This window comes from Patagioenas fasciata, chromosome 30 (genome assembly GCF_037038585.1).
Source record: "Patagioenas fasciata isolate bPatFas1 chromosome 30, bPatFas1.hap1, whole genome shotgun sequence".
Lineage (NCBI taxonomy): Eukaryota > Metazoa > Chordata > Aves > Columbiformes > Columbidae > Patagioenas > Patagioenas fasciata.
In genome coordinates, this window is record NC_092549.1 from 3363398 (window position 1) to 3386932 (window position 23535).

Consider the following 23535-nt stretch of genomic DNA (forward strand, 5'->3'; position numbering starts at 1 on the left):
AAGCCCAGCGTGGGGAGGAAGAGCCAGGCTTTACTGGGCTTTACTGGCGGTACTGGGCTCACGGGTTCCGGCTGGGGGGGGGTAAAGAAGCGCTGGACACACGCGACACCATTTAGTCTTTATTGAACTCAACAACTGGGGGGTTGCACACGCAGCAGGAGACCCGGGGATGTCACCGATCCACCTCCCCAAAGACGATGTCCTGTGTGCCTGGGGGGGGACAGGGGTGTCAGGGCAGGACTGGCCCCCCAACAGGGGCAGGAACCCCCAAACTGGGGCAGGAACCCCCCAGGGAGGGGACATACCGATGATGGCCACCACGTCCGCCAGCATGTGGCCCCGGGCCATGCGATCCAGCCCAGCCTGTGGAGCACAGGGACCCCTGTCAGCCCCCCCCAAACCCCGGGGAGGGGACGCGGCCCCCCCAGCATGAGTGTGGGGGGAAGTGGTCAGTTATCAGCAGAGAAAGGAAGCAGCAGAGACACGAGGGGACACGTGGCCCCATGGGACACTGGGGTGGTGGCCCAGGGACCCCAGCTTGCCATGGGGGGGGGCAGCTGTGCCCCCCCAGCCCAAAACCCCCCCCGGCCGCTCCTACCAGGTGTGCGAATCCCGGCGCCTTGATCTTGCAGCGGTACGGGCGGCTGCTGCCGTCGGACACCAGGTACACACCGAATTCACCCTGTGGGGACATGGGGACAGGGCTGGTGACACAGGGATATCCGGCCCCCAAGGAACAGTTTGGGACAAGGGCAGAGCCCTGGGGACAAGGACAGGCCACCCCACTGGTGACAGGAGCCCTGTGATGTCCCCAGAGTGTCACAGGGGACACGTGTGACCGTCACACCGCGACAAGTGGCACCTTGGGGGCCTCGATGGCCGTGTAGGTGGCTCCGGGGGGCACCTGGTAGCCCTCAGTGTAGAGCTTGAAGTGGTGGATCAGCGACTCCATGGAGGTCTGTGGGGAGGGGACGGCGTCACCGGCGCTGTCACCGCGGGCAGGACACGCTGGCGTCCCCCACCCGCCCTTTGGCGCGATGCGGGAGCCGATAACCCGGCAAAACCATTCACATGAGCAGCTGACGCATCAAACCGCGGATCCTGCTGCTGCGGTGAGGCTGGAGGGGACAGAAGCCCCGGGGAGGGGACAGGAGCCCCGGGGAGGGGGACACAACACAGTCACCTTCATCTCTGCCCGCTTTGGTGGGGAGATTTTGGCGTCGTCCACCTTGATCTCCCCCTCGGGCATCTTGTTGAGGCACTGCAGGATGATGCGCAGCGACTGCCGCATCTCCTCCACGCGGCACAGGTACCTGCGGACCCCCCGGTCAGCACCCGCAGCCCCCCCAGGGGGGTGTCAGACCCTACCGGGCCACCCCAGAGCCAGGGGGGGTGACACACCTGTCATAGCAGTCACCACGGGTGCCGATGGGGACGTCGAACTCCACCTGGTCGTAGACGTCGTAGGGCTGGGTCTTGCGAAGGTCCCAGTGGATCCCCGAGCCCCGCAGCATCACCCCGCTGTGCAAAAGGGGGTCAGCACCCGCCGGGGGGGTCCCATGCCCCCCAATGAGCCCCAAAGCATCTGGGGGGGGTGCTGGAGCCCTCCCCGGTGTCCCCAGCCCCACCTGAAGCCATAGTTGAGCGCCTCCTCCGCCGTGATCACCCCGATGTCGACCGTGCGGTTCTTCCAGATGCGGTTGTTCGTCAGCATCTGCGGGCGGGGGGGTCGGTCAGCAGGTCCTGGGGGGGTCAAGTACTGTCCCCAGAGCTGGGGGACACGGGGGACATGGGGGACACCCACCCCCTCTCACCTCCTCCACTTCATCGATCCGCATGGAGAAATTCTTGACGAACTCATAGATATCGTCCATCAGCCCCAGGGGCAGGTCCTGCGGGAGGGGACAGTGAGGGTGACAGCGGGGACACCCTTGGCGGGGTCATCACCCACAGGGGGGACGCGGGGACACCCCATGGGCATGGGGGGGCTCACCTGGTGCACCCCGCCGGGGCGGATGTAGGCGGCGTGCATCCGCGCGCCCGAAACGCGCTCGTAGAACTCGAACATCTGCGGGGACAGAGGGGACAACGCTGCACCCAAACCCCCCTTGGACCCCCCCCAAGGCCCCATGGGACCCCCCCATTGCGGTGATACCGTCTGGTACCTTCTCCCTCTCCTCAAACATCCAGAAGAAGGGGGTCATGGCGCCGATGTCCAGCGCGTGCGTGGTCACCGCCATGATGTGGTTCAGCAGCCGTGTTATCTCTGCAAAGAGAACTGGGGGGCGCGGGGGGGGCTCAGGGGTGCAGGGGGAGCCCCTTGGCCCCCCATGTGTCCCCAGGGAAGGGGAAACAGCGGTTGGGGGTGTGGAGAGCCAGGAGATGCCACCCTGGGAAATATGGGGGTGTAAAAGAGCTGGAGCCCCCCTAAAAGTGTCGGGGGGGGGGGGGCGTGGGATCCCTTGGGATCGGGTCTCACCTCGGATCCACTGTGCGCGCAGGGGGGGGCGGATGTTGAGCAGCTTCTCCACGGCCAGCGAATACGCCTGCTCGTTGCACATCATGGACACGTAGTCCAGGCGGTCGAAATACGGCAGCGCCTGCGGGAGAGACGGCGCCGAGCGGCGGCTGCTGGAGCGGACGGACAGATGGACACACCAAGATCCCCCCCGGGACGGACAGGTCCCCCCATAACCCCCAGCCCCATTATACTCCATAACATCCCAGTAACACCCAGCCCCATTACACCCCAGTAACCCTGTTACACCCCAAGAACCCCCAGCCCCATTACACCCCAATAACCCCCAATCCCATTATAACCCAATAAATCCATTATACTCCAGTAACCCCCAGCCCCATTATATCCCAGTAACCCCATTACACCCCAGTAACCGTCAGCCCCACTGGAGCGCAAGAACCCCATTACACCCCAATAACCCCCAGCCCCATTGCACCCCAGTAACCCCATTACACCCCAGTAATTCCCAGCCCCATTACACCCCAAGAACCCCATTACACCTCCATTACACCCCAGTAACCCCATTACACCCCAGTAACCCAGACCCATTCCACTCCCAGTGACCCCATTACACCCCATAACCCCCAGTCCCATTACACCTGGTAACCCCCAGACCCATTACACCCCGGTATCCCCATTCCACCCCAGTAACCCCATTCACCCCAATAACCCCAAGCCCCATTATAACTCAGTAACCCCACTACATCCCAGTGACCCCCAGCCCAATTACACCTCAGTAACACCATTACACCCCAATAACCCCCAGCCCCATTCCACCCCAGTATCCCCATTCCACCCCAGTAACCCCCAGCCCCATTCCACCCCAGTATCCCCATTCCACCCCAGTAACCCCCAGCCCCATTCCACCCCAGTAACCCCCAGCCCCATTCCACCCCAGTATCCCCATTCCACCCCAGTAACCCCCAGCCCCATTCCACCCCAGTATCCCCATTCCACCCCAGTAACCCCCAGCACCATTACACCCCAGTATCCCCATTCCACCCCAGTAACCCCCAGCCCCATTCCACCCCAGTATCCCCATTCCACCCCAGTAACCCCCAGCCCCATTCCACCCCAGTAACCCCCAGCTCCATTACACCCCAGTATCCCCATTCCACCCCAGTATCCCCATTCCACCCCAGTATCCCCATTCCACCCCAGTAACCCCCAGCCCCATTACACCCCAGTATCCCCATTCCACCCCAGTATCCCCATTCCACCCCAATAACCCCCAGCCCCATTCCACCCTAGTAACCCCCTTCCACCCCAGCGACCCCTCACCTGCAGATACGTCTTGTACTCGATGAGCTTCTCGGTGCCGCGGTGCAGGAGCCCCACGTGGGGGTCACATTTCTTCACCGTCTCCCCGCTCAGCTCCATCACCAGCCGCAGGACGCCGTGCGCCGCCGGGTGCTGCGGCCCAAAGTTGATGGTCAGGCTGGACACCTTCTTGTGCGCCAGAGGGTCCTTGTCTGCGCCGGGGGGGACACGGGGGGGTGTTCAAACCCTTCCCGGCAGCGGGACGGACGCCGGACAGACGGCCAAACCGCACTGGGGGCTTGGCCGGACTTTGGGAACGCGCCGTCCCCAGCGCCCTGGGCCGGGGCCAAGCGCCTCGGGCTGCCTGGGGATGCAGGGGGGGATCCGCAGAGCCCCGACACCCCCAGACCCTGAGTCCCAGGCCCCAGGGCACCCACACCCACTGACCCCCGCGGGGCCTCCAGTGCCTCCCTGAGCACTAATGGGGACCCCAAATAGCCCCTCAGAGCCCCCCAGGGCACCTGGCTGCACCCTGAGGGACCTTGGGGTCCCCCATGAGGGGTCTCCCCAGGACTATTCCTGCCCTCCCCGAGGCCCCCCAGGCCCTGTTCCCACCTGGGCCCCGTTCCCCACCCCCCAGGCCTCATTCCACCCCCCGGGCCCCATTCTCCCCAGGGCCCCGTTTACCCCCCAGGCCCCGTTAATTACCCCCCCGGGTCCCGTTTTCTCCCCCGGTCGCCTCTCACCGTTCCAGGGCGGCGGGACCCACTTCTCCGTCTCCTTGCTCGGGTACATGACGGCGCCGGCGAACTGCTGGGCCCACTCCACATCGGGCTGCCACTGCCGCGCCGCCCTGGGGACCGACCGGGCCGTGAACGGGGCGCCACCGGGACCGGACGCCACCGGGACCGGACCCCACGGGGACCGGACCCCACCGGCACCGGACCCCACCGGGACCGGGCCCCGCAGCCCCTGCCGGGCCCCGCAGCCCCTGCCCGGCCCCGCCGCCCCGTTCCCGCCGTTCTCACCGCGCCGGGGCCGGGCCCAGCGGCGCCGCCGCCCGCAGCCCCGAAGGTGCCCGGAGCCGCCCGAGCACCCGCAGTGCCGCCATGTTGCCCTTGGCACCGCGCATGGGCCGCCCCGCCCACACGCTACGTCAAGGGGCGGGGCCGGGGTGCCATGTTTGGGGAGGGCAAGTGAAGGTCTGTGGTGCCGCCATGTTAACCGAGGGCAGCATCCCCCCTCCAACCCTCCTCCATCTTTACTAAGGGAAACATCCGGGAAACGGCTGTTGGGGCCGCTGCCATCTTTGTGCCGGGCAGCGAGACGGGGCGGTCCCAGGGAGACAGAGGTGGGGACAGAAAGGGCGGGGGTGGGGACAGAGGGGACAGGGGTGGGGACAGAGGGGACAGGGGTGGGGACAGAGGGATGGGGTTGGATATGGAGGGGAGAGGGGTGGGCATGGGAACAAAGCGGGTAGGAACAGGAGTGACGGGTTGGAAGGGACAGAGTGACGGGGACAGGCCAAGCAGAACACACTGGACAAACGAGGAGCAGAGTGTCCCGGTGTGGTGGCGGGGGGGGACGTGTCCCCAAGCCTCCCCACTCGGGGACTACAGCGGCGCGAGGTGGCTCCTGTCCCCTCTGTGACACTCGCAGTGTCCCCATGCGGATACCAGGGATGGGGACAGGCACTGCGGTGCCATGTGGGTGCCCAGGGGGGGTGAACAATTTGTCTTGTGTCCCCCCTGGCCAAACTGCACCCCCTCGCTCCAGCATCATTTGTCCCTTTCACCGCGGACACATCCATCTGTGCCAAGACCCTCTGTGTCCCCTGTCCCTCACCATGTCCCCACAGCCACAGGGTCACGCCAGCCCCGTGGCCTCACCCTGCGTCACCGACCCCGGTGACGCCAGCGCCCGCAGAGCCCCCACGTCACAGCTGTTCCCGGCCCGGCGTGAGTCATGGTGGCCGCGCGGGTGATGCCGGCCAGATGTTGGCCACTGGCCACCCCTCCAGCTGGGGACACCCTGCGGGGACTGGAGCCGGCCCCGGGCAGCCAGGGGGGTCCCCCCACACTGAGCCCCCGCCAGCACCCAAGGGTGCCCCACGCACTGGGGATACTGGGGATGCTGGGGATATTGGAACTAGGGATGCTGGAGCTGGGGATGCTGGAACTGGGTGTGCTGGAGCTGGGGATGCTGGAGCCGGGGATGCTGGAACTGGGGATGCTGGAACTGGGGGATGCTGGAACTGGGGGTGTTGGAACTGAGGATGCTGGAACTGGGGGATGCTGGAACTGGGGAATGCTGGAGCTGGGGGTGCTGGAACTGGGGAATGCTGGAGCTGGGGATGCTGGAACTGGGGAATGCTGGAGCTGGGGATGCTGGAACTGGGGGTGCTGGAACTGGGGAATGCTGGAGCTGGGGATGCTGGAACTGGGGGTGCTGGAACTGGGTGTGCTGGAGCCGGGGATGCTGGAACTGGGGGTGCTGGAACTGGGGGATGCTGGAACTGGGGGTGCTGGAACTGAGGATGCTGGAACTGGGTGTGCTGGAGCTGGGGATGCTGAAACTGGGGATACTGGAATTTGGGATACTGGAACTGGGGATGCTGGAGGTGCTGGATGTTGGAGGTGCCGGATGCTCAGATGCTGGGTACCCAAGCTGGCAGGTGGTGGCCGGAGCAGTTGTCCCATCCCAGGGCTGCAGCTGTGCCGGATGCCGCAGCCAGCGGATGCCGCAACCCCTGGGACGCCGGCTCCGGCGGATGGTGACAGCAGCGGATGCTGGAACTCAGCGGATGCCACCGCAGCAGGTGCCAGGTCGCGGTGGCTCTCAGTGGCTCCACGGCCCTGGCAGTGTCACCTCTCCCAGTCGTGTCACCAGCAGGTCCCACGGGTGCCGCTGAGCACCCGCGGCGGCGGTGGCACAGAGGCCCTTTGTGTGGCGGCACCCGGTGCCATCGGCCGCTTTTGTGTGCGGCCGCGTCACCCCCTTGTTCTCCCGGGGACAGCGGGGACAGCACCGGCAGCACCGGGGCCATGCAGGGCACCCCAGATGGGGGGACGGGGGGGCCGGGGCAGGACGGACGGACAGATGGACGGACGGGTCTGACCCTCCCGGTTCCCAGAAGGGAGGAAGCAGGATGCGGCCCTGGGGGTGGGGACTCGAGGGGTGACACAGCGGGTGGCCCTGCTGGGAAGTGCAGACATGGAGGGGGGGACAGAAGGGCTGGGGGGGACAGGGAGGATGAGGAGGGATGAAGGGGATGCAGCAGGGGGGGTTTGGGGGCAGCGGGTGCTGTGGAGCCACCCCAAGGTGCCCCGTGCTCACTCCAGGTACCCCAAGCAGACGCCCACCCTGACTTTGACCCTCCCACCCTGGGGGTGCCCCCTCAGCCGCCCCAATGAGGGGTCATGGTGGGAGGATCCTGGTGAGGGGGTTCCGGGGGGGGGGCCCAATGGGGGGTTCCAGTGAGGGGGTCCCAGTGCGGGGTCCCTTGGTGGGGGGAACCTGGTCGGGGGTCCCGGTGGGGGGTTCCAGTGGGGGGGTTCCAGTGGGGGGTTCCAGTGGGTGGGTTTCAGTGGGGGGGTTCCTGTGGGGAGTCCCAGTGGGAGGTTCCGGTGGGAGGGTCCAGGTAAAGGGTCCAGGTGGGGGGGGTCCCGGTGCGGGGTCCCTGTGGAGGGGTTACAGTGGGGGGGTCCCGGTGCGGGGGTCTCAATGAGGGGGGTCCCGGGGAGGGTCCCAGTGGTGGGGACCCGGTGCGGGGTCCCAGTTGGGGGGTCCGGTAGGGGTATCCCGCTCAGAGGGTCCCGGTGCGGGGAATCCCGGCCCCGCTCCCCAGGGACCGTCTGTGCCTTCCCGGAACGAGGGGGCCGGTTCCCCCCCCGCCCGGGGCTGCCCCGCTCCGCCCCGCCCGTCCCGCCCGTTAAAAGGCGGCGGCGCAGAGCCGCGGGGACCCGTTGTCGCCTCCCGCTGTCGTTGCCGCGGTGCCCGGGCGATGCGCCGCATGCTCCTGGTCGCTGCTGTCGTTGCCGTCGCCGCTGTTGCCGTCGCCGCCCCCGACCCCGCGTGTCCCGTCACGGCACCGGACGAAGCCGGGGCGCGGTCCCACGTGGGGCCGGCCCCGAGGAGAGCCAAGGTACCACCGGGCCGGGACACCGGCACCGGGACGGGATGGACCGGGACACATCGGACCGGGATGAGCTGAGACTGGGACGGGCTGGGATGGACCGGGATAGATTGGGATGGACCGGGACAGGCTGGGACACGCCGGACCGGCATAGCCCGGGAGGGGCGGGACCAGGGGCGGGACCAGGGCCGGGCCGAGCGGATCCTCCGCCTCGGGGGGCAGCGCCGGGACCGGCCCTGGGGGAGTGAATCGGGCTGCGGGACCCTGAGAACACCGGGGCGCTGCTGCGGGGTCCGGGGCCACTAGTTTGCACTGGGCTGGACGGGGCCGGTGCTGGGGGGCACCGGGACATATTCGGGACGTACCCAACGCCCCGCTTCCCCGACAGCGCTTCGCCTCGGTGCCGCGGTACGTGGAGATGCTGGTGGTGGCGGACGAGACGATGTCGCGGTTCCACGGCGCGGGGCTGCGGCGGTACCTGCTGACGGTGCTGGCGGCGGCCGCCCGCTCGTTCCGCCACGGCAGCCTGGGCAACGCGGTGGAGCTGCGGGTGACGCGGCTGATGGTGCTGGGCCAGGGCACCCCGGGACCCCCCGTCACCTCCAACGCCGCTCAGATGCTCCGCAACTTCTGCCAGTGGCAGAAGGGGCTCAACGTCCCCGACGAGGACAGTCCCCTCCACTTCGACACCGCCATCCTCTTCACGCGGCAGGTGCGGGGGGTGACGGCTTGGGGGGGGCCCGGGAGGGTTGGGGTCCCTTTGGGCTGGCAGGGTTCCCCCGATGTGTTTGGGTCCTGGCCAAGCCCGTGGGGTGTCCGTGGTTTCTGGGGCTGGCGGGGTCCCCATGGCCAGGTTTTGGGGTGGCCCTGAGCCCCCTCCTACCCTCCGCATGCCCCCAGGACTTGTGTGGAGCGGCCACTTGTGCCACGCTGGGCATGGCCGACGTGGGCACCGTGTGCGATCCCGAGCGGAGCTGCGCTATCGTGGAGGACGACGGGCTGCAGTCGGCGTTCACGGCCGCACACGAGCTGGGTGAGCGGCGGGGCCGGGGCGGGGGGATCCACCGCTGCCCGTGAGCCTCCCCAGGGCTGACAACATCGTCCCCCGGTACAGGCCACGTCTTCAACATGCTGCACGACACCTCCCAGCCCTGCCGGGAGCTGAACGGCGCCGCCGGAGCCGCCCGCCGGGTCATGGCTCCCGTGCTCTCCTCGCTGGAGCCCGGCGAGATGTGGTCACCGTGCAGCGCCCGCTTCATCACCGACTTCTTGGACAACGGCCACGGTACGACCCAGAGTGGGAGGTGACGGCGCAGGGTGGGGCGTCCCGGCGCCTTCGGGGACCCCGGTGCAGCGGTGCCATGTCCCCGCAGGTCACTGTCTCCTGGACAAGCCTCTGGAGTGGCTGCAGTTGCCGTCGGCGCTGCCGGGCAGCGTGTACCCGCTGGCGCGGCAATGCCAGCTCGCCTTCGGGCCCGAGTCGCGGCACTGCGGGGACCTGCAGCCCCCCTGCACCTGGCTCTGGTGCACCGGCCAGGCCGGCGGCCGCTCCGTCTGCCAGACCAAGCACTTCCCCTGGGCCGACGGGACGCCGTGCGCACCGGGACGCGTCTGCATGGACGGGCTGTGCGTGGGCGGCGCCCGTGTGCGGGAGCTCACCGTGAGTCCCGGGATGGGGGGCTGCGGGGTGGGCGCCCACCCGCCAGCGCCGTTTTGACCCCCTTCCGTTGCGTTTCGCCGCTGCAGACACCCGTGGACGGCGGCTGGGGGCCGTGGGGGCCGTGGGGCGGCTGCTCGCGGAGCTGCGGCGGCGGCGTCCGCCTCTCCCACCGCAACTGCACCGCACCGGTGCCGCGGCACGGCGGCCGGTACTGCGAGGGCAAGCGGACCCGCTTCCAGTCCTGCAACGTGGAGGAGTGTCCCGGCAGCACCCGTGAGTGGGGGCGACGGGGGGAGTGACACCGCTGGGGGACTGGGGGGTGCCGGTGGTGCTGACCGTGCCCCCCGCAGCCCTCACCTTCCGCGAGGAGCAATGCGCCGCCTACAACAACCGCCCCGAGCTCGTCAGGGGGCTCCCGGCCCCCCAGGACTGGGTGCCGCGCTACAGCGGAGTCTCCGAGCGCGATCAGTGCAAGCTGACCTGCCAGTCCCGCACCCTGGGCTACTACCACGTCCTGCAGCCGCGGGTGAGCGTCGCCCCCGTTCCCCCTCGCCCCGCGGTGCCGCTGGCGGGCGCTGACGCCGGGTTGTGCCGCAGGTCGTCGACGGGACCCCCTGCTCCCCCGAGGGCACCGGGGTGTGTGTGCGGGGCCGCTGCGTCCCCGCCGGCTGCGACCGCGTTATCGGCTCCAAGAAGAAGTTCGACAAGTGCATGACGTGCGGCGGCGACGGCTCCGGCTGCTCCAAGGTCTACGGCTCCTTCTCGAAAGCCCGGTAAGCACCCGATGGTGGCGGTGGCGCTGGGGGGACGCCACCTTCGGGCTGCCATCGTCCCCCCCTCAACCCCGCTGTGCTCCACAGCTACGGCTACAACGACGTGGTGACCGTCCCGGCGGGGGCCACGCACCTCTTGGTGCGGCAAATCTCGGCGGTGGGCGGCGAGGACGTTTTCCTGGCACTGCGGCGCCCGGACGGCGGGTCCCTGCTCAACGGCGGCTACGTCCTGGTGCCGTCCCCGACGGACGTGGCCCTGCCCGGCGGTGTCACCCTACGCTACAGCGGGGCCACGGCGGCCACCGAGACGCTGACGGGCCGGGGGCCGTTGCGGGAGCCGCTGGTGCTGCAGGCGCTGGTGGTGGACGAGCGGCAGCCGCCGCGGTTGAAATACAGCTTCTTCGTGCCGCGGGCACCGCCGCGGTCATCGGCGGCCTGGGAGAAGCAGAAAGCCGAGATCCTGGAGATCCTGAGGAGCCGCCGGCGCCACAAGTAGCAGGAGGAGGCAGCGATGCCGGCGGCACCGCAGGGACTATTTATTTGGTTATTTATTGCCCACGGTGCGTTCGCGCCGCGGTCACCGCATCTACCTCAGCCCCTTCGCGGGGCGACCCCTGGGCAGGCCCAGGGACCCTCTTCCCCGCCCCGGCTGTACCCCCTCCAGCGCAGCCCCCCGCGCTGTCACGTAGCGCAGCGCGGTTATTTAAAGCTATTTATGGAGCGGCCGGTGTGGTGTGTGTGTGATCGGCTGTGCCAGGCGCGGCGACGTCCCGGGGCGCAGCTGCGGTCACCCCGCCCGCCCAGTGTGCTCCCAGCATTCTCCCCCGGTGTCATTGTCCCCCCGGGTGCCACCAGCACTCCCTGCCCCCCAGGATCGGGCCTCACCGGGCTTGCCCAGAACGGGACTTTACTGAGGGGAGCGTGAGTGACCCCCTGGCCGGGGCGCCGCCGGGGGCTGCACACCCGCCACACGGTTCCACAGGGGGCACCCGGGGCTCCGTGGGGGGGTGGGCGCTCGCCGGGATCGGCAGCCAGGGGGGTCCGGGCGGCAGCGGAGGGACGGGAGGACCCAGGGAATCCCACCGCCCCGGGAACCACGCGTGTCGGTGTCCAATCAGAGTGCGCCCCTGCCGTGACGTTGCCAGTAGGGACGGGACCACCACCCGGAAGTGAGAGCGGTGGCGTGCGCAGTTGCCACGGCGACGAAGTGAGGGGGCGGGGCTTTCTTTAGACACGCCAAATATGGGCGAAACACAGAGAAGCCCCGCCCCCTGCCGCCGGCTCGGGCTCCCCCGGGTCCTACCGCCCGTCACTCCGCCGCCATCCGGTCACCCCACGCCGCTCCCGGGACCCGCTTCCCCTCCCCGGTCCCCGCCGGTCACCACGGGCCCCCAACCCGCTCCTCTCCAGGCTCCCGGGACCTCGTCCCGCAGCCGGAACCCCCGCGGCCCAACCTCCGCCAAGGGCCGGAGGGAACCCCTCTCCCCCGCCCATCCCTCCCGCAGCAACGGCCGCGGCGGGGCCGGTACCGGCGCCTTTAACATCAGAGCGTCCGCGCCCCCTGATGTCACCGCGCCCCGCCCCTCCCTCCCGTTCTCCCCGTCCCAAGATGGCGGTGGCGGCGGGGCGGGGTTGAGGCGTTTCCGCCGCTTCCGCCGCCCGCAGGTACCGGCGGCTCCGGGGGACACGAGGCCGCCGCTCCCCGGGCCCGACCCCGCCATGCGGCCCCGCGCTCCCCGCTGATCCGGCCATGCTGCGGCGGCTGCTGGAGCGGCCCCGCTCGCTGGCGCTGCTCGTCGGCTGCCAGTTCGCCTTCGTGGCCTATTTCTCGCTGGGCGGGTTCCGCAACCTCACCGCGCTCTTCGGCCGCGCCGCCGGGCCCGTCTTCGACTACTCCCGCACCCACGACGTGTACGCGAACCTGAGCCGCCTGCTGCCCGCCCGGCCCGGCTCGCCCGACCCTGCGCGGCCGCTGCCGTTCTGCCCCGAGCGCTCGCCCTTCCTCGGTGAGTGCGGGGGAGCGACCGGCGGGGGGGCGGCGGCAGGGACGGGGACCCCGGGGAAGGATCGGCCCCATCTAGGGTAAGGATCGGCCCCTCTAGGGTAAGAACCGGCCCCTCTAAGGTAAGGATCGGCCCCTCTTGGGGAAGAATTAGACCACCCGGGGGAAGAACCGGGCTCTTGGAGACCGCGACCACCCCTCCGGGGGAAGAACGTGCCCCTATAGGGGAAGTATCGGCCCCTCCGGGGGAAGAACGGGCCCCTCTATGGGAAGAATCTGCTTCCCCGGGGGGAGAATTGGACCCTCTGGGGGAAGAACCGGCACCTCTAGGGGAAGAACCGGCACCTCTAGGGGAAGAATCGGTCCCTCCGAGGGGAGAACGGGCCCCTCTGGGAGAAAAATTAGACCCCCCCGGAGGAAGAACCAGCCTCTTGGGGGAAGAATCGGCCCCTTTAAGGGAAAACCCGGCCTCTCCAGGGGGAGAACTGGCCCCTCTTGGGGGAAGAACCGGTCCTTCTACAGGAAGAACCGGCTCCTCTGGGGGAAGAACCGGCCCCACCACCCAGGCAGTGCCGGTCCTGGGTGGCTCAGGGCAGGGGTCTCCCCCCACGCATTGCCACCCCCAGCCCCCCACACCAGCCTCTGCCCCCCATGCAGTCGGCCCGCTGACCGTGACCTTCAGCCGGGTGCCCACGCTGGAGCAGATCCGCGCCAAGAACCCGGCGGTGCAGGAGGGCGGGCGGTACCAGCCCCCCGGCTGCGAGCCGCGGTCCCGCACGGCCGTCATCGTCCCCCACCGCAACCGCGAGAGCCACCTGGGCCACCTGCTCTACTACCTGCACCCCTTCCTGCAGCGCCAGCAGCTCCAGTACGGCATCTACGTCGTGCACCAGGTGAGAACGGGGGGTTTTGGGGGGGGGTTTACTTTACCGGGGCCGCCGCTTCAGCCGCCTCTCTCCGCAGGCCGGTAACTCCACGTTCAACCGGGCCAAGCTCCTGAACGTGGGGGTGAAGGAGGCGCTGAAGGATGAGGAGTGGGACTGTTTGTTCCTGCACGACGTTGACCTCATCCCGGAGAACGACCACAACCTCTATGTGTGCGACCCCTGGAACCCCAAACACGTCTCCATCGCCATGAATAAATTCGGGTACAGGTGAGGAACTGCGGCGTGGGGTGAGTTGGGGGCGAGGGGACCGGCACTGGCTTAGCGTCCCCCCCTTTTTTGCAGCCTCCCGTACCCCCAGTACTTTGGGGGGGTCTCAGCCCTCACCCCTGACCAGTACATGAAGATCAACGGGTTCCCCAATGAATACTGGGGCTGGGGCGGTGAGGACGATGACATTGCCACCAGGTAGGAAACCATGGGGACCTGCGGGTCACCATCCCGGTTTGTCCCCCCCGGGGTGGCACCACTGTCCCCAGCACCTTGGGTGACGTGGGCTCATCGCAGGGTACGCTTGGCCGGCATGAAGATCGCCCGCCCGCCCATCTCCATCGGCCACTACAAGATGGTGAAGCACAAGAGCGACAAAGGCAACGAGGAGAATCCCCACAGGTCGGGGGGCGTGCGCCGGGCGGGGGGCTCGGCGGTGACATGGTGGTGACGCCCCCCTCGTTGCTTTGTGTCCCCCCCCCGGCAGGTTCGACCTGCTGATCCGCACGCAGCGCATGTGGACGCAGGACGGGATGAACTCGCTCACCTACACCCTGCTGGCCAAGCAGCTGCGCCCGCTCTACACCAACCTGACCGTGGACATCGGCACCGACCCGCGCGCCGGCCGCCGCGCCCGCGAGGGCCAGAGGTACCGCGGCGCCAACAGCCTCTTCCGCGAGGAGATGCTGCGCAAGCCGCCCCGTGATGCCGCAGCCGGCTGGGGGGACCGGGCCCTGGCTCTGTCGCTGTCCCCCCGCCTCCCCCCGGCCACCGCGCAGCAGCCGCCAGCGGGGAACGGCACCCACGGCAGCGCCGGCGCCCCCGCGGCACCGGGGATCACCCAGCGCAGCCCCGAGGCTGCCGGGGAGGGCGATGGCCACCCGGGGACCCTGCCTGCCAGTGGGGACAACCAGAGCTTGCCACATGGAGCCCCTTAGCCACCGCGGTCCCCATGGACTCTGCTGCTGTGACAGGGAAGGGACCCCGTTGTGTACGGGGGGGTTGTGGCCTTGCTGGAGAGACCGGGGGGAGCTACCGGGGAGCTGCTGGTCACGGGGCCAGCGCCGGGTGCTGGGGGCAGCGCCGGCTCAGCCGCGGCCCTGGATGGTGGCTCCAGGCTGTGCTGCCGGCACACGGTTATTTATTCTATTTATGAGCTGCTCCCTGGACCTTTATAAGGGTTTTTCAATTAAAAAAACACTTTGTCCTACAGCTGCGGGGCCGCCTGGTGCTGGGGGGGCTGTGGGGGCTCAGCGCGGCTGCCCCAACAGCCGCCCCACAGCTGCTTTGGCGCTGGCGATGCAGTCGTTGACGGAGACGCCGGTGTAGGAGGCTCCGACCAGGCTGAGGGGCAGTTGTTGCTCCACCAGGAACTGGCCGATCCGCTCTGTGGGGACGGGGACGCGCGTGGGGCGTCTGCCAGGCCAGGGGACCCCCACACTGCGGCCAGAGACCCCACACTGGGGACACGGCCCCCGCGCCCTGTCCCCCCCTTACCTGTGCGCTCCCAGTGTCCCAGCGTGTACTGGGGGATGCAGGCCTAGGGGGAGCAGACAGTGAGCCTGTGGGATCCCCCCTGTCCCCACCGTGTCCCCTCTGTGTCACCCACCTGGTGCACGCGCACGATGCAGCGTGTGGGCGCCGGCTCCAGCCCCAGCTGCTCCCGCACGGCCTCCTGCGCCCGCCGCAGCAGCAGCGCCGGAGCCGCCGCCGCCGGGTCCCCGAAGCTCTGCCCGAACCAGGCGCCTCCCAGCATCACCTGCACGGGCAGCGTGAGATCCCCACGCGGCGTCCCCATTGTCACCGTGACCCTCCCCGCTGTCCCGGCCACTCACCGTCAGCCGCACCGAGGCGGCCCCCGTGCCGTCGTGCTGGGGAAAGGCGACCGAGTCGTAGACGATGCCGAGGACGGATGTATCCTCAGAGGAAGGGACCAAGTGCCCAAAGCCCTGGGTGGGAGCAGCAGCGTGAGCAGGGTGGGGACACCCCCGGGCGCTTGGGGACACCCCGGGTGCCGCTCTCACCGTGACGGGCAACGTGACGCCCTCATACTGCAGGTTCACCACGGCCACCGACACAGCCGGGATGCGGCGCAGCTCCCGCGCCAGCGGCTCGGCCTCGGCCGGCAGCGCTTCAGCCAGGGCTGGGGGGAGATGGGACATCGTGGGGTTCCCCCCCACACATCAGGGAAACCCCGGCGTCCGGGGGGGTCCGTACCTGCGGCTGGGATGGCGCTGATGACGTGGTCGGCTGTCACGGTGCCATCGTCCAGGGTGAGCTGGGGGAAAGCAGAGCGGTGGGGGACACTGGGAAGGTAACACTGGAAAGGGGACCCGGCTGTCCCGTCCCCCCCAGGGCCGTACCTGCCAGCGGCCACCATGGTGGCGCAGTCGGCGCAGGGGCGCGTGGCAGCGCAGCTCGACGCCGCGGGGGCGCAGGAAGGCGGCCAGCGCCTCGGGCAGGCTCTGAATCCCCCCCCGCAGCGACCACTGGCTCCAGCGCTCAGCCCGCGCCCGCCGGCTCAGCCGCGACTCAGCCCCGCGCTCCTTCCCTGTGGGGGTGACAACACCGGTGTCCCCTCGTGCTCCGGGGTGTCCCCCCATGCGTCCCCCCCAACCCCGGCGCTCACCGGAGCCCAGCGCCAGCCCCAGCAGCACCGACCGCCGGCGCCGCTCGGCCTCGAAGAGTGCGGGGAAGCAGGAGCGGACGCTCAGCGCCCGGCAGTCCCCGGCGAACACCCCCCGGCACAGGCTGTCCACCGCCACATCGGCCACCTGCGGGGACGCGGGGGGTGAGGTCGGTCCCCGCCCGCTCCTTGCGGAGCCCGGATAAGGCCCCGGCGCTATCTCCCGGCGCAGGCGCTCACCTCCCGGCCGAAGCGGCGCTGAGCGAAGGCGTGAACGGTCTCGTCGGGCGCCGTCCCCGCCGGCGCCAGCAGGTCCCGCACCCCGCTCCACAGCAGCGCCCGCGAGAACGGCGGCACCGGCCGCAGCAGCGCCCTGGGGACAGCGAGGGGACAGGGGAGGGTGGCCCTGGGGACAGCGAGGGCTCAAGGGAGGGTGGCCCGTGGCACCGGGTGTTGTCCGTACCCCAGTCCCGAGGGCAACTTGTGCAGGGCCCTGCCGACGTACAGGAAGCGGTTGCGGGAGGCCGGGTGGTCCCCGGGCACGGGCAGGACGTCGCCCTCCAGACCGAGCTCAGAGACCTGCGGGGACATGGGGGACATGGGCACGGTGTGGGACACAGGACCTGCCCCGGGGCAGCCTCCACCGGACCCCGGCACCCACCCAGGGACCCCCCAGGCCCCAGGACCTACCCAGGGACCCCCCAATCCCACCCAGGGACCCTCCAGCCTGCAGGACCACTCTGGCACCCCAAACCAAGCCCTGGGGAACCCCCAGACTCCAGCACCCCCCCCAGGGCCTCCCCGGATCCCAGCGCCCACCCAGGGACCCCCCAAGCCCCAGGAGCCCCGATCAGCCCTCTCGGGTCCCCCCTACCATGTGCAGCGTGTCGGCTCCCACCGCCCCCCCGGGCCGGATGCCCCGGGGCCCGTGCTCGAACACGGCCCCGTCGGGGGTGCGGGTGCTCTGCAGCCACCCCCCCAGGCGGGCACTGGCCTCCAGCAGCAACACCTGGGGACAGCGAAGTCACCGCGGGGACTCCGGGGGTCCCGGTGTCCCCCCGAACTCCCGGACACTTCCCGCGCTCACCTTGGGCGGGCTGGGGCCGCGGGCCAAGTGGTAGCAGGCGGCCAGGCCGCTGATGCCGCCCCCCACCACGGCCACGGTCGGCGGCATCGGGGAGCGCAGGGACCGGCGGGACCGGCCCACGGACACGCCGGGACACCCCCGGTCCCGCCCCCTCCGTGACTGACAGGGGAGAGGGCGGGGCTAGAGGCGCGGCAGGCCAATGGTACGCTGTTATCCCCTGACGGACAGGCGCGGGGGCCGCCCACCGGCACGCTACGACGCCCCGCCCCCTGTGGCCTACGACCAGCTCTTTCCCTCAGCATCGCCCCGCCCATCAGCTTCAGAACCTCCAATCCTGGAGCAGGCCACGCCCCTTCTGCAACTAGCCGCGCCCCTCACAATTTACCCAGCCTTTGGTCCCGCCCCTTTTCCATAACCACACCCCTTCCCCTGCAGCTCCGCCCTCTTTTCCCATAACCACGCCCTTTCCCCTGCAGCCCCGCCCCTCCGGCGCGGTTTCCCAGCCCTTCCCGCCTCCAAATTTGCGCTTTTTGGGTTTTTTTTTAGTAAATTTATTCACAAAAGCCCCGCCCGGGGCAGCGCGGGCTGCGGCCCCCGCCCTGTGTCCCTGCCCGGCCCCGGGGAGGGCGAGGCCGCTGCTCGGGGGGTGGAACAGCCCTGCCGCGGGGGGCTTGGGGGGCTCATGCCCGCCGGCCCGGGGGCTCCTCCAGCTCGTAGAACAGGACGTAGCCCTCACTGGACGGTACCTGGTTCTCGCTGATGGGCGAGACGCTGCGGCAGCACCCTCAGCCTGGCTGCCCCACCGGGGGGGGCGCGGGGCCGGGTTGGGGGGGCTGGGGGGGATCGCGGGGGGTTCGGGGGACACCTACCGGGAGTCGTTGTAGACGCGCCAGCCGGCCTGGTCCCGGCAGAACGCGGTGTAATGCCCGTAGTGCACGCTGCCCGAGTGGTTGCACAGCGCGTAGAGGCTGTAGACGGGGCTGCCTGGGGGCGGGGAAGAGGGGTTGGTGTCCCCATTGTGTGTCCCCCCCCACCGTGTGTTCCCCCCAGTGCCTCACCCGCCTTCTCGCTGGCGAACTCGCGCAGGTTGAGCTGCTGCAGGGGGAAGTCCACGAAGACCGAGCACTTCTTGATGGAGTAGCGGGTGGTGGAGAACCGGTTCAGGTCTGGGGCAGCGTCAAGGGACACCCCAAGAGGCTGGGGGGGGACACACCCCCGCTCCCAGGACACCCCCCACCGCGAGGGTCTCCCCCGCACCGCGGTCCCCAAAGGATACGGAGCACCAGGATGCGGGGGAAGCGCTGGATCGTCAGCTTCTTTGTGCTCCTTGTCCGCTGCCGGCACTTGTCACAGACCTACCGGTGACACGGGGACAGTGAGAGAGGGTTGGGGGGGGTCCTGGGGGGCGGGACACCGGGTCTGGGTGCTCACCGGGGCGTTCTCGGAGTCCAGCTCCTCCTCCTTGGTGAAGAGGCTGAAGCAGTCGTGGAGCGAGACCTTCCCCCCGGCAAAGCTTTTCTGTGGGGGGAGAGGGTCAGGTGGGGGGGACAAGGGGGACATGGGGGGACCGGGGGGGCTGTGCCCCATCCCTACCTTTGGGATGGGCAGGGAGAGGTCGCAGAACACCTCGAAGGTGGTGGAGCGGTAGCCGCACGCCTGGCACTTCAGGCAGCTCTTCAGCTGCCCCACAAACAGATCTGGGAGGTAGGGGGGGGGGTGAGGCCAGGGGGGGCACCCCGGGGGGTTTGGGGGGTCTGGAGGGGTCACCCCAGCCGCCAGCGCTCACCCACGATCTTGCTGTCCTCCCTCTCCAGGTATCGCTTCCACATCTGGTTGGCGCGTTCGTCGTCACTGCGGAGGGAGGATGGCGGGTTGGGATGTGTCCCCATGGCCGGGGTAGTGTCCCCATGGCCGGGGATGTGTCCCCATGGCCAGGGATGTGTCCCCTTGCTAAGGCTGTGTCCCCATGTCCGAGGCTGTGTCCCCATGGTCAGGGATGTATCATCATGGCTGGGATTCTGTCCCCATGGCTGGAGCTGTATCCCCATGGCCAGGGCTGTGTTCCCTCACCAGGGTTGTGTCCCCATGGCTGGGGCTGTGTCCCCGTGCCAGTGCTGTGTCACCACAGCTGGGGATGTGTCCCCTCCCCACGGCTGTGTCCCCATAGCCAGGGCTGTGTCCCCTCCCCAGGGCCGTGTCCCCCTGGCCTGGGCTGCGTCCTCATGGCCAGGGATGTGTCCCCATGGCCAGGGATGTGTCCCCATGGCCGGGATTCTGTCCCCATGGCCAGGGATGTGTCCCCATGGCCGGGATTCTGTCCCCATGGCCAGGGACATGTCCCCATGGCCGGGACTCTGCCCCCATGGCCAGGGCTGTGTCCCTTCACCAGGGCTGTGTCCCCATGGCTGGGGCCATGTCCCCCTGGCCTGGGCTGTGTCTCCATGGCCAGCGATGTGTCCCCATGGCTGGGATTCTGTCCCCATGGCCGGGGCTGTGTCCCTTCACCAGGGCTGTGTCCCCATAGCTAGGGCTGTGTCCCCTCCCCAGGGCCGTGTCCCCCTGGCCCGGGCTGTGTCCCCATGGCTGGGTCTGCATCCCCTCACCAGGGCTGTGTCCCCATGGCTGGGATTCTGTCCCCATAGCCAGGGCTGTGTCCCCTCCCCAGGGATGTGTCCCCACGGCTGGGATTCTGTCCCCATGGCTGGGGCTGTGTCCCCTCCCCAGGGCTGTGCCCCCATGGCGGGACCCCCCTCCCTCACCTCAGCGTCTCGGGCTCCTCCAGCGCCGGGGTCCGCCGTGCGTCCGCGAGGATGCTGGGTGTCCGGCGGCCCTTGCGGTTGATCTCCACGTGCAGCCGGTCCATGAAGAACTTGAGGAACTCCTGCGCGTCCTGCTGGCTGCGGCGGGAGGGACCCATCGCGCCCACCGCCCCATGGGACACCCACCGGGATGTGGGGGTACCCCAGAGCAGGGGGAAGGTGCAGCCTCACCTGTACCCGGTGAAGGAGGGGACGTATTTCTGGAAAACAGCCTTGAAGCGCCCGGGGTTGACGGCCTCGGAGGACTCGGGGTGCCAGAGGGCGGCGATGACATCGGCGAAGGCTGCGGGGAGGTGACGGGTGTCAGCGCCGGGGGGGGGTTACATAAGAGATTAGCAGCGGGGGGGCCCCGTCCCACCTTCGGTGAGCTCCTGGGGGGCGCGGGGGCCGGGCGGCTGCTCCAGCTGGAAGTCGCGGCGCAGGCAATAGTCCCGCAGCGGTTTGGTGCTGCTCAGGCACTGCAGCACGGCGTTCATGAAGCACTGCGGGGAGCGCGGGGACGCGGTGACACCCGGGCTCGGCGTCCCCCGCTGTGCCCCCTGTACCCCCAAAGGGCTGCGGGGTCTCTAGGGATGCGCTGATCCTGGCTGCTGTGAGCGCAGGGGTCCCTGCACACCCAGAGGGACAGAGGGGACACGGGGACGTGGGTGCTTACCGTGTTACCCAGGTTCCTGAGGCCGACGTGGCCCGAGCCCAGCAGCAGCGTGTGGTGGGTCTGTGGGGACACAGAGGGACAGGAGTGAGACCCATCCCCGCACAGCAAACCCCCCCGGACAGACAGACGGCCGGACGCGGTGGCGCAGCCGTCACCTCGCCGCTGACGAGCAGCAGCCCCATGACCGCCGTGTGCACCACCGACTCGGAGATGTCGGCGCCGCGGCCCTGCAGCTCCCGCCGGGTGAGCAGCGTGCGGTGCAGCCGGCGCGGCAGCTCCACCAGCCCCGGCATGGCTGCGGGACCGGCTCCGGCACCGCTCGGGGCGTTGGGACGCGACTGCGGCACCGGCTTCGCCGGGCCCCTCTGCCACAGCTCATTAGCTGATCCGATTTCCCCTGGCTATTCTGGGCCTGGCTGGAGGCTCATCTCAGGGGGATTAATTAGCGGGAGAGCCACCGCGGGGACAGCGGGCGCACGGGGAACGGGGCGCGGAGGCGACTGCGCCCGCCGTGCCGGAGAGCGGAGCGGGGGGCTCAGGGAGCCCTGTGCCGCTGGCAGGGGACGTGCCATGGGGGGCTGAGCCGCGTCCCTGTCCCCCTGCGGGCCCGACATGGGATTTCACACCATGTAATCCCACACGTGGACCAGGGCAAGCGGAGGACGGAGCCCACAGGAGGATGCGGGCAGGGCGCAGTGCCAGCCAACCCCCAGCACCCCCAAGGGGACTCGACCCTTCTACAAGCGGGGAACGAAACGGGGAGAGGTGAGACCGGCACCCCTGGTGTCACCCGACGCGAGCAACACTGATGCTGGGGACAAATCCCGAGGTTCTTACAGCTGCCACCTTCTCCTCGGTCCTGCCGGGCGCCGGGGCTCTGCCCAGGGGGGGGCTGGTGGGCGCGGGGCCATCGGGGCTGTGGGCGTACGGGGGGTTGGGGGCACGAGTCCGCAGGCAGCCCTCGGGCCGGATGGAGAGCAGCGGGGTCGCGGGCTTCCCGTCCAGCCCCGGCGAGATGTTGACCCTGCGGAGCGAGGAGCTTCTCCTGAGCGCCAGCGAGCCGGAGCTCAGCTGGTGGCCGCAGTCCCTCAGCACCAGCCGGCTCAGCACCGCCGCCACATCCTCGGCGCGGCCGCCACCACCACCACCCTGACTCAGATCCCCGATGCTGATGGATTTGGAGCGGGCCAGGTTGCTCCGCCGGCGCTCGGCCTCGCGCCCGGCCAGCGAGGCCCCGACGGGCAGCGAGAAGGAGGCGCCGCCCGGCACCGCGGCCGCCTGCGGAGAGCCGGGCACCCGCACCGCGTGGTCCGCCTTCACGGGCCCGCGCCGGCACGCTGAGCTGCGCAGAGCCTCCCCCCGCTTGGACGCCCGCCCGCGGTCCAGCTCCAGCTTCTTGCCGCGGTCATCCAGCGCGCCGGGCCGCGGCGGCAGCAGGCGAAGCTTGGGCGCCGGGGAGAGGCCGTTGGCGGCGGCGGAGGCCAGGGCTGTGGCGTGGCGCTCCTGGCTCAGCGCCCGGTGCCCGCTGGGCAGCTTGGCGGCCGCTTTGGGCTGCGAGGTGACGACGGCGTGGTCCCTGGTGCGGCCGACGCGGTGCTCCGAGGCTTGCGGCATGGCGGGGACGGCCGAGGGGGACGCCCTGCGGGGAGAGGGACGCGGCTGAGGATGGCGGTGCTGGGTTGGTGCGCGGGGGCACCGGGGTGCAAACCCACCTCTCTCGCCGCTGGCACCGCTCACAGCCCCCCGCGGCGAGCGGCCGGCCGGAACGTCCCGTCCGCGGGGGCCCTGCGGCACAAGGAGAGATGCACCGGGTCACCGGATGGGGCCGGGGGGCAGTGTGGCCCTGGTGAGACCCCATAGCCTCAGTGAGACCCCATGGCCCCAGGGAGACCCCACGACCTTGGTAAGACCCCATGGCCCCTGGTGAGACCCCACGGCCCTGGTGAGACCCCATGGCTCCTGGTGAGACCCCATGGTCCCGCTGAGACCCCATGGTCCCTGGTGAGACCCCATGGTCCCTGGTTGAGAACCCATGGCTCCTGGTGAGACCCCATGGTCCCGGTGAGACCCCATGGTCCCGGTGAGACCCCATGGTCCCGATGAGACCCCATGGCTCCTGATGAGACCACATGGCTCCTGATGAGACCCCACGGCCCCTGGGGAGACCCTACAGACCCCTGGCACTAAGCCATGGTCCCAAGCCAGTGGGTGAGTTCTGGGGGCACCGGCAGCACCGGGAGCGGGTTCCTGCAGCCAGTACCGGGGCTGCAGGCCCCACACAGATGCTGCCGGTGCTCAGCAGCGATGGCTGCCCCGGGGAGCTCGGTCCCGCTGCCAGCTCGGCCCGGCGGGCAGGGAGGACGGGCGGCCGGGATCGCCGCTGCAGCACGTCCAGAGCGAAGGGCCCCGCGGGGCCGGTCACACCGGTGGCAACAGCCGCCGGCCCCGGGATCCCGGCCCTGCCGCGCTGCGCCCCGCCCCACAGCCCGCCCGGCCGCTGTCCCCTGCTCCGGTCACCCCGGGTATGGCCCGTCCCCGCCGCGGGCATCACCCCCCGCCCCTCCGGGGCCCGGTCCCCCGCCGCGTCCCACCCCCTGCGGTACCGCGGGACACCGCTGCCCCTTCAGCCTCGCTGCCCGGCCCGGCAGAGCGCCCCCCGCCGCCCGCCGCCCCCTCCCGGTGCCGCCGGTGCCCCCCGCCCCCGCGGGCCGCCGCCCGCCGGTACCTGCCGCGGGCCGCCATGGCAACAACTCCCGCAGCGCCCGCCGCCATCTTTGCTCCTCCCGCCCGCCGCCCCGCCCCCGCCGGCCTCACGCGCCGCATTGCGCCTGCGCCGATCCAAAACC

The 23535-nt window shown here is 69.9% G+C and overlaps 5 protein-coding genes across 9 annotated transcripts; 2 read left to right on the top strand and 3 right to left on the bottom strand.

Annotated features, from left to right (window-relative positions):
* Positions 1–106: 106 nt before the first annotated feature.
* NDUFS2 (NADH:ubiquinone oxidoreductase core subunit S2) lies at positions 107–4937 on the bottom strand. The gene is made up of 14 exons (XM_065857664.2): positions 4807–4937; positions 4525–4631; positions 3800–3990; positions 2480–2600; positions 2166–2278; positions 1994–2068; positions 1815–1892; positions 1629–1714; positions 1402–1521; positions 1184–1313; positions 863–958; positions 599–682; positions 306–363; positions 107–210 (listed from the first exon to the last, which is right to left on the bottom strand). Exons 1-14 carry the CDS (start codon positions 4908–4910, stop codon positions 173–175), a joined length of 1401 nt encoding a protein of 466 aa, XP_065713736.1. The 5' UTR covers positions 4911–4937; the 3' UTR covers positions 107–172.
* Positions 4938–7602: 2665 nt separating this feature from the next.
* On the top strand, positions 7603–11066 carry ADAMTS4 (ADAM metallopeptidase with thrombospondin type 1 motif 4). Its single transcript, XM_065857482.2, has 9 exons — positions 7603–7922; positions 8302–8625; positions 8814–8946; positions 9028–9198; positions 9287–9573; positions 9660–9846; positions 9924–10099; positions 10171–10346; positions 10434–11066. The coding sequence occupies exons 1-9, from the start codon at positions 7782–7784 to the stop codon at positions 10840–10842; spliced, it is 2004 nt and encodes a 667-aa protein (XP_065713554.2). The 5' UTR covers positions 7603–7781; the 3' UTR covers positions 10843–11066.
* Positions 11067–11690: 624 nt separating this feature from the next.
* On the top strand, positions 11691–14714 carry B4GALT3 (beta-1,4-galactosyltransferase 3). The gene is made up of 6 exons (XM_065857600.2): positions 11691–12352; positions 13006–13241; positions 13312–13502; positions 13578–13700; positions 13800–13904; positions 13990–14714. The coding sequence occupies exons 1-6, from the start codon at positions 12097–12099 to the stop codon at positions 14438–14440; spliced, it is 1362 nt and encodes a 453-aa protein (XP_065713672.1). The 5' UTR covers positions 11691–12096; the 3' UTR covers positions 14441–14714.
* Positions 14627–17439, bottom strand: PPOX (protoporphyrinogen oxidase). 3 transcript variants are annotated; one of them, XM_065857588.2, is made up of 12 exons: positions 17216–17433; positions 17003–17137; positions 16592–16707; positions 16369–16501; positions 16132–16276; positions 15866–16053; positions 15720–15780; positions 15527–15645; positions 15338–15451; positions 15112–15261; positions 15000–15042; positions 14627–14889 (listed from the first exon to the last, which is right to left on the bottom strand). In XM_065857588.2, the coding sequence occupies exons 1-12, from the start codon at positions 17300–17302 to the stop codon at positions 14753–14755; spliced, it is 1428 nt and encodes a 475-aa protein (XP_065713660.1). In that variant the 5' UTR covers positions 17303–17433; the 3' UTR covers positions 14627–14752. The 3 variants fall into 3 exon arrangements, with proteins under 3 accessions (XP_065713660.1, XP_071656552.1, XP_065713661.1); XM_071800451.1 differs by lacking the exon at positions 15000–15042 and having other exon boundaries at positions 17216–17439; XM_065857589.2 differs by lacking the exon at positions 17003–17137 and having other exon boundaries at positions 17216–17435.
* Positions 17440–17561: 122 nt separating this feature from the next.
* USP21 (ubiquitin specific peptidase 21) lies at positions 17562–23486 on the bottom strand. 3 transcript variants are annotated; one of them, XM_071800438.1, is made up of 14 exons: positions 23415–23486; positions 22402–22474; positions 21527–22328; positions 20690–20749; positions 20393–20516; positions 20206–20317; positions 19975–20112; positions 19002–19066; positions 18809–18912; positions 18647–18733; positions 18492–18570; positions 18274–18381; positions 18085–18195; positions 17562–17986 (listed from the first exon to the last, which is right to left on the bottom strand). In XM_071800438.1, exons 3-14 carry the CDS (start codon positions 22301–22303, stop codon positions 17577–17579), a joined length of 2175 nt encoding a protein of 724 aa, XP_071656539.1. In that variant the 5' UTR covers positions 22304–22328; positions 22402–22474; positions 23415–23486; the 3' UTR covers positions 17562–17576. The 3 variants fall into 3 exon arrangements, with proteins under 3 accessions (XP_071656539.1, XP_071656538.1, XP_071656540.1); XM_071800437.1 differs by lacking the exon at positions 22402–22474 and having other exon boundaries at positions 23415–23467; XM_071800439.1 differs by lacking the exon at positions 22402–22474 and having other exon boundaries at positions 17743–17986; positions 18085–18199; positions 23415–23460.
* Positions 23487–23535: the final 49 nt, after the last annotated feature.